The 9,004-nt window shown below is 41.4% G+C and overlaps 1 protein-coding gene across 1 annotated transcript in view; it reads right to left on the minus strand.

The window, feature by feature from the left end:
- The window catches only part of FAM20C (FAM20C, golgi associated secretory pathway kinase), a 178,666-nt gene extending 170,053 nt beyond the window's left edge, over positions 1-8,613 (minus strand). Inside the window, exons 1-2 of the mRNA XM_018572034.1 lie at positions 7,987-8,613; positions 3,273-3,460 (exon numbers count right to left, since the gene is read on the minus strand). Of these exons, the coding sequence (XP_018427536.1) occupies positions 3,273-3,460; positions 7,987-8,543 (745 nt within the window). The 5' untranslated portion in view covers positions 8,544-8,613. The remainder of the gene's footprint in view (positions 1-3,272; positions 3,461-7,986) is intronic.
- Positions 8,614-9,004: the final 391 nt, after the last annotated feature.

Raw genomic sequence — 9,004 nt, forward strand, 5'->3', positions numbered from 1 at the left:
TGTTTTATTAACCCCCCCTCCCCAAAAATTGATCCACAGACACAATCCTAGGGACAGTCATGATGTTCAGCGCTGTCCACGACGATGACAACTCGATGAAAAAACAATGACGATTTGATTACATTTTTAAAAATAAATAAAAATAATTTTTTTCAAGCACGACGCCCGCCTACCCATCAGCATGCGATGAACTTCCGAACATCTGAATTTCCGCTGCAGAATGGCATTCTGACAGATGCCGGCAAAAGATAAACATTTGGGTGGAGCTAGCATTGACATCACTGCTAGCTCTGCCCAACTGTTTACATTTGTCCATCACCTGACAGGTCCCGAACAAACTAAAAGACATAGGCGGAGCCAGCCGTGACATCACATGTAATGACAGCCCAATGTCCTCAGGGACGCTGGACTGTCATTTAAGGACAACAACTGAGCGGAACCAGGTGTGACATTATGGCTGGCTCCGCCCAGCTGTTTACATGTAATGGCAGCCCAGTGTCCTCGAAGACGCTGGGCTGTCATTGAAGGACAACAACTGGGCGGAGCCAGCCGTGACATTACGGCTGGCTCTGCCCAGATGTTTACATGTAATGACAGCCCAGTGTCCTCGAGGACGCTGGGCTGTCATTGAAAGAGAACAACTGTGCGGAGCAAGCCATGACACTACCACTTTTGCGAGGAGAGCGGTCGGCTTTGGCTGACCTTTCTCCCTGCTTCGGGTGTCACTATGGCTCAGCCGAGCCGAAGCAAATGCGTTCGGCTTGGCTGCCTTCGAGCCTTCGGCGACGGAAGCAAGCCGAAGGATCAGACGTAGCTACGGCTGGATCCTTCGGCTCTTTTATGAATAACCCTCTTAATGTTCCCCACCAATCCGAAACAAGAAAAATTGACTGGAGCTGGGCTTCATTTAGTTTGCAAGAAGTAAGGTATTTCATCCGGTTTAGGCTATTGCAGTGAATGCGTTAATGCAGTGAAAAGTAAAACATAACTATGTAGGTAAGTGGATAATTTTTTGGGTATAATTTAGCCTTCTAAAAGTCCAACGAATATGTTTACAATCTTTAGGAAGCTGGGAAGCTTCTGATCTCTCAGGGGGTTGTCCAGGATAATATTTCGGAGATCTTCCCCATGGCTACAACAAACTGAGCTTGGCTTTTCCACCAAGCCACCACCGCCATCAGCTTAGGTCCACCAATCCACCATTGCCATCAACTTAGGTCAACCAAGCCACCACTGCCATCAGCTTGGGTCCACCAAGACACTACTTCCATCAGCTTAGCCCAGCCAAGCCATCACTACCATCAGCTTAGGTCCACCAGCTTTGGTCTCACCTGTTCTCTTGTGAATCTAATTTTGGGTGGAATTGCTTCATGTATGGAAAATAGTATTTTTAATGTTTTAGATATACATTATTTTTTGGGATAATTTGTAATAACTTATATAAACAGAGCAGTCACATTTACTTGTTACATATGCAGGTTATGCTTCTTGTTTAGAAGGCTGTGCTTTAAGATTTCACTGTCACAGTGACAGTCTACCGCCAAAGTCTGATAAACTGAGAACTATGCACTCTGGGTGCTTGGGATTTTATCTAACCAGTTATCTAACCAGTTAGTTAGGGTGACTGAATGATTGCAATGGTATGTAGATTGAAGGAGAATCTATAAATCTGTAAATGTAACACAATATTGATAATACAATACAGAATGCATTAACAAGGTGGCAATACAACAGTGAACATTATAAAAACTCAAAATATATGCTCACTAAAAATACACTTTAGTTTCCTTTATTCTTTATCTGCTTATCTACCATTTTCATTTTAAAGAGGAACTTCTTCAGATTTTGCAACAGTAAAATCAGCTGCTACAAGTACTGTAGCGGCTGACTTTGAAAAAAAACCCAGCCCACAAAGCTCAGCGCTGTCTACATAGAACCGGAAGTCTTCACTACTGCGGCTGTGACTTCTTGACCACCCACAGCTAGCCTCCTACTGTGCATGTGGTAGATCCGCCAACTTGGGGAGACTGTCCTGAAACCTCCTGGGATATGTGACATACAGTATATCCCAGGAGGTGGCAAGGGTGGACTGAGGGTTACATGACAACCTCACCTAGGCAAGGAATGAGGAATTAGAAGCAAGGACCTGCTGAGAGGGGAAAGAGGGTTGGAATTATGGCATGTCCTAGATGTGATTGAAGGTCTGCTTTAAGAAACTTGTGTAAATCATGTTAAGAGTTCACAACATACAGTGCATCTAGTCAAACTGTCACAGTACTGTATCTGCTGCCTGCACATGCCCATGGACTAGGCTGGGCAGGCCTTATTACTGCCACCGGCTTGATGTGGATAGAATAGATGAGTAATTTTGCTATGTAGTACCACAATGTATTTCTACCAAATACTGGGAGCAAAAAACAAACAAAGGACAGTAAAGCCGAACTCCAGGGGCCCATAAATACACAGCTTGCAAAAGAATTGTAATTCTATTTAGCCCACCTTGTGATCCAGGTATCCCTGCCAGACAGAACAACAAGATCCTGGCAGAGCTCACTACAGCTGAGCAGTGCAGACTGGTCCAGAACCCACCCTTGCTTGTAGTTGGACAATAAAAGAGCAACCACACTCTTAGGTTATCCTTGTGTCTCCCCCTATAAAAATGTCCTCTGAAAGCACAGGACACTCTTGTTAGACCTCATACCCGGCACACTCCCAGACTACTGATTGGACAATAAGGTCCAATTTACACTTGCATTTGGGGCAGTCTCACAAATTGCTCCGTCAGATTCATGCAAACAGTTGTGGGTGGGAGGCGCTGTACAAAGGAATGGCAACTGACAGCACCCAAACAGTTTGTGTGCAAGTGCTGTTTGCATGAGTCTCACATTGGAATTAGTAAGACTGCCCCAAACACAAGTGTGAATGGTGGAGCAGAATCCCTTTGCTCACTCAGCTTTCATCTCCTGTCAGCATGTTCACTACCAGCGTAGATACACAGCAGCAAAGCCTGATTAGCTCCTATCATTCCCCCTCCTCTCTATCTCTCAATCTGATTGCTGCTGTGCAGGGTATGGCAGGAGGTTGATATTAAGACAGAATTACTTGTGCTAGTTCACTATAAAACACGTGTATTAGCTGTTTAAATACATAATACATAACTGAACAAATCTGTGTATTTTATACCTGCTTTGAACTGGAGAGCGTAATTCATTCCGGAATGTTATATGGTAAAACCTGTTAATGCAGAATCACCAACAACACAAAGCACTTACCAACACTTGTGATCTTCTGGCTGCCGAGGTCTTGCAGTAAAGCTCCAATGGCTGGATTCTGCCTGGAATATAACTCGTACCGATTGATTCCAATGTGAAACTTTAACCAGTTGGGATAGGAATCTACATGCGCTTCTCCAGTAGGCAAGAACTCCTCCTCATCGCTACCTTCATTTGCTACATTTTGCCTGTTGTGAAAGAGAAGGACAATGCTTAGGACTGGAATTCATAAGGAAGCCCTTGAAGACGTTCATTGCATGCAGCCCAGAGGCTTGTGATTTAATACTGATGACAAGGAGAACAATGAGCCATAGTATGCAATGTGTTACAAACTGGCTATTTAGAAGGAATCCTAGTTATAATCTAGCTGTGTTATACACCGTGAAAAGTGCTTTCTAGAAGGGTGCCTGCCTGCAGATAATACTACAGACTACCATGGAAAGAACCAACATCCAATTTAATAAAGAATTACACATAGGCAAACCTGTAATAACTTCAAATAACTAGGATAAATAGTTATTTTTAGACATGGAATGGACAGTACTGTACTGTTATCAGATTGCTCTGCTCACAGGTTTTCATGCACTATATGCAATGACAGTAAAGTCTTATCTTAAGGTTTTACTGTAAAGCTTATTTCTAGAATGCTTTCAAGATAGAATGTTTATGTATTCTTTTATTTGTTTGGATTTCTTCTGCATTCTTTACAAGCCAAAAACATGTTGGTAGGTTAACTGAACTCTAACCAAATTGGCCCTGTGTCTGTGTATGACTGAAGTAGAGATATTAGACTGCAAACTCCTTCAAGGGACGGATGCAAAAAGTTTTATTTATTGTGTAAAGTTCTGCGTAATATGTCAGCACTACATCAATATATGAAGTAAATAAATAATGTAAATCTGTCCACAACTGCCACCAATATCAGGTCGTGCAATAGTGCCGCCACCGAACAAGCTAATCTCAACAATAAACAGACAAGGTTGCCAATGTCCCTTACCAGAACTGTGCTGAGTGGAGCTCTATCTTTGGGTTTAAGCAGACAAGCCCTTTAACAAAGTCCCTGCAAGTCACTGGATACATAATGCCCTTCAGCTCTTCCTAGGAGTGTTTACAATTGGGGAATATTCACTACCGTTGTCCAACAGTCGTTCCTGATGTCCATTTTATTTTCCTGCTGCCAATTGCCAAACTCTAGCACCTATATAAGTATGGTTCTTAGAAAGTTTATCAACTACCACTAATGGCTTAAATGATTTCCCGTTAACGGCCACAAGTATGATGTTGAACTACCTATTGATGGTATCCAAAGACATTAGATGACAGTTTCTTTATGATCAGATATGGTAACAATCTAATGTGTATGAGCTACATAAACAAAACCTTGTCTGACCCTTATTGGTTACCCCCTGATGCACCTTCTTAGCTCTCTCCATATGGTTGCCTGAGGCTGCTATTAATGTTTTGAGAAGTGATGGTTTACAAGATGCATGTGGCCGGTTCGATCGTGTCTAAGTACCCTCTACTGTCCATGGACATTTTAGGTATAACAGAGTTCCTTATCCTACTTCTGCTGCCTCAAAAACTATTATCACAACCAGGAGTTTCGGATATATATCGAAACCATGATAGATCAGATGATCAGCAACAATACTCTAGCAAGGAAATGTGAGTTGACTATGTTTCTTTAGGAAGTGAAGATAATTAAAAAGAAAAACAAGGGCTTAAATTAAATACATGTGTATGTAGCAACTCTTTCAGAACGTACTGATTTATAGAAAACAAAATACTGCCCATAGCAACCAATGACATTTTTACTGTCAGTTTTCTATTGCAGGATGGAATACAATCCCCAACATAATCTTTCATCTGCCACTAAGTGCTCAGACAAATCTTTCAATAAATCTATGGGTTGCATATTTTAAAGCTGCTAAGTGAATTAAAACTCTGGCAATGTCTTCTATGGAGAAATAAATTGCAGCATCTCTAGGAAAAGATGTATGAGGTCTTTAATGGAGTAAATTTATACTGTAAGTCATTAAATTCAGAATATTGGAGAACAGGAGAACATTGAGTCTGCCTGTATTTCTACAATGAACTTGCATACTCTTTTAGTTACAGTACAAGTTTTGTTAGGAGTACAAATAACAGGATGATAACCCTCTACGTCAGAGTGTTATTCCGACCAAAATTTTAATTGTTAGTAGATGCTGAAGAGTGAAACCACCTGAGAATTTCTTCTATCTTTTGGGACTCAATTGGTAAGATCTTTGTTCTTGAGTTCTTCGATCTGCACACCAGCTGTGGCTATAACAAAGGAGGGGGGCTCTCATTCTACCTGTTAGATTGGTCATTTATTTTATGTTATGGATAATACAACAGGAGGTGCTGGAATACCCGAAGGTGGGTGAGAAAACCCAAAACTCCCAAGGTTGGGAAATTACAGAAAGGAGATGGAGTTGGAGTATCAACGACATATAAAAATCCAGGGGCTAACACAGCCCACCAGGCTCCATCTATCATTAAATATTACTTTTGGGTGGAAATGTATCACATACATGGAAACTGTTAAACATGCTAGATAGGATGACAAGTCACGGGCACACAGGCATCAACACAATTATCAAGATATCCTTCTCTCTAGCTAGCTATCAATAAATATTATAGCTGTCACAAAGATGCACTAAGATCCTTTAAACGTTGGATGGAACAAACTCCTCCTGTTTGAAAATACACAGATAGATAGATAGATAGATAGATAGATAGATAGATAGATAGATAGATAGATAGATAGATGGATAGATAGATAGATAGATAGATCAGTTTTAACATGTTGTGTTCATTTTTAAAATATGATCCCCGTCAAGACACACAAAACATATAGAAGTTTTCTGGATTACCTAACGTCGCAAACAGCGGTATAGGATTTAATTAAAAATTAACGCACCACCTGGCAATCTACCTATAAATAGGTCTTCCTTATTATCAGTGCTACAGGGGCCTGGGGCGCAATAGACACAGCCTCGTATGAGAAACAAAATGGTAAATATCTTCCTTTTACTATCATCTAATTCAAACCCAGAAACATTGAGTGATTGAATTAACCTCTGGGGCATGGCAGGTAAAAGCAATTAAGACCAATCAGTTCAAATGTTATTTTCAATTATGGTGCATCTATAATCCAAAAGCCATTAAATATAGATGCTGAAGTTCTAGGTGAATATGGAATACCGCCAGCCTAAGCTGATTTATCAGATAAGGTAACAGTCTGTTGTTGTGACATCAAAGGCTATTGTAAGCAGCGATCTGCTCCAGTCCACAGGGCAGCACTTGCAGCCTGTCATGGTCTAAACGGTTTATTTCATAGGCTGGGTCTGCCTGCCACTTTAATTAAGACCTGAATCCCGCAATTATCTCATTGCTCCATAGAAAAGTATAATGCGGCCGTTTCAGACAATACAATGTCACTGAGCTTGAAAGAGGGAGCTGTTGTACTACAGTCAGCTGAACCTGATGGTTTTATTATTGCTTGCTTTGTTTCTGTAATTGGTTTCCTTTTTTCCGAAGCGAAGGAAAGGGTTGCCTTAACCCTTGTGTTGCTAGCCGATGAAGATTAAGGGTTAAAAATTAAAGGAAGCACATGATTGTGTACTTTGGTTAAATATTAAAATAGCTGTGGCTAAAAAGTAGGCTATTATCAGGTCTGGCTAAGAGCTCATGTACCTGTTCCTTACCAAGAGGACAAAGAGGGTAAAGTTGACATTCCCCTTGCACAATTGCTTGTGTTTGCTCAGTTTACATTTTAAAAAACTGCATGTAGGGAGCATTGTTTAGTCGTACTCATGAAGATCCTCGGAGCGAGAGCTGAACCATCAAGAGCCCCCAGAGATTGACCTACTTACCTTTTCTGAATGAAGAAACAGGCACGTTCCCAGAATGCAAATGGTTTACATGTCACGTCAAGACATTCTAATGCAATACACTAACATATCTTACATCGGACTGATGTTTATTAATATTTTATGGGGAAAATCACATTTTTTGCCGCTTTCTTGATATGTCCAGATTTGAAGTGCTAGATTGATTCTAAAAAAACATTATAACATTATGATGACATTATAAGGTGGCTTTTATTTAAACATGGCAATGCAATGAGCAATGATATGCAGTAAGCAGGAGCAACCAATCAGAGAGGTAGTCATGCATCTTATCGCCACATGATGAAGATGAATAGAGTGCAAGCTTCCAAACAATCTGACAGTGTATGGAGTAAAATGATTGCAGCTTATTGCAAAATCATGTGATGGAAATGTTTGATCACTTTCCTGTTGTTCTCTGCTTATAATGCATAGGTGTAATAAGCCAGCCCGGCTGTTTATTGCCTAAGTGCAGGGCCAGCGTACACTTAACAGCTGATGTTCAAATCAGCTGACAAAGGGAACTGTCAAGCATCTGATCACCCCACAGCAAATAATTTCAAGCTCTTGTCTATCGGTACCTGAGCCGGGCTGGGCTATTGTGTGATGACCTGCAATGGGAACTTAACATCATTGCACTTTGCACCCTATGATAACCATAAATGTTTATATACTGCACCTTATCTAGAGTTAGAGTTCATATTTCATCTAATTAGATCATGATCATGGCTATACAAGTACAGCACACTCTAGTTTCATGCACATCAAAGAAAGTCAATCGTTTAAATCCACCAACTTACCAGTCCTGGTTCTCGGCAGCTTTGGGGTTAAATCTGATGTCACTGTTCACGTTAAACAAGACATCATCTTCGGTGAGCTCAGGAACAACGATTTTGTACAGAGGGTGCTGAAACAGAGCAGCCAACCTTGAGTGGCCAGCACCAGGCTGGGGTTTGTTTATATTCCCATCTTGGATCAGCTGCTTGTGGTTCATGTCTTTGACCGTGTCGCGGTTCTCCAGTTTCTTGAAGGACTCATTCTTGTCCATTATTCCAGTGATTTTTTCCAGCGAGTGCGAAGTGAGATTGGAGCTGGGGTCACTGCTGAAATCTTGTAAGATCCTCAGCGTGTGCTTATTAGGCCAACCCGATTCGGCCGTATTTTTGGGTCTCTGTTTCCCCCATCCCTGCGAGTCCTCATTGAGATTGTGCGCACAGGAACATCCTGCATCTCCGTCGCTTCTCCCTGCCCTCTTCTCCAGCTTTGGTAATAAATCGATCATAATATGCATTGTGCAAGCAATCAGAAACACCATCAAGATTACCACCCTGAACTTGCGCACTAAAATCAACTTCATTGTTGCTCACTTTCTTTTGGGCACGCACTTTTTTCCTTTTTAAATAAATTGGAATGTAAACTTAAAAGGGATGTTTGGAACACATCAAATGGGAATAGACGTAAAAGAGTCAGGAGTTTTGCTGAAGTCTTATTGCCATGGGGAAGAATGAGGGACGGGATGGATGGATCTGCCTAGCAGGAGTCACAGGAACGTACCGAAGCTGGAATAGGAAATTAATGCACGGGTTTATGAGATGAATGAAACAATCCGGAATGCTTGGCTGAATCATAGATCGCTTTGCTTGGCATCCTTAGTGAGCTGACCCCTTGATACAGCAGCAGCAGCGGAAAGACTATCCAATTCTGCAGATTCCCTGAAACCATTTGCTTTTTTAGCATGGAAGTTCTGGTCCAGATCTGGTCAAAGCGGGATAGGATCCAATGAGCTGCTGTCACCAGTCAGGTCTGTTTGATCCTGCG

Source organism: Nanorana parkeri, unplaced genomic scaffold (assembly GCF_000935625.1).
Source record: "Nanorana parkeri isolate BGI_ZX_2015 unplaced genomic scaffold, ASM93562v1 scaffold3, whole genome shotgun sequence".
NCBI classification, from domain to species: domain Eukaryota; kingdom Metazoa; phylum Chordata; class Amphibia; order Anura; family Dicroglossidae; genus Nanorana; species Nanorana parkeri.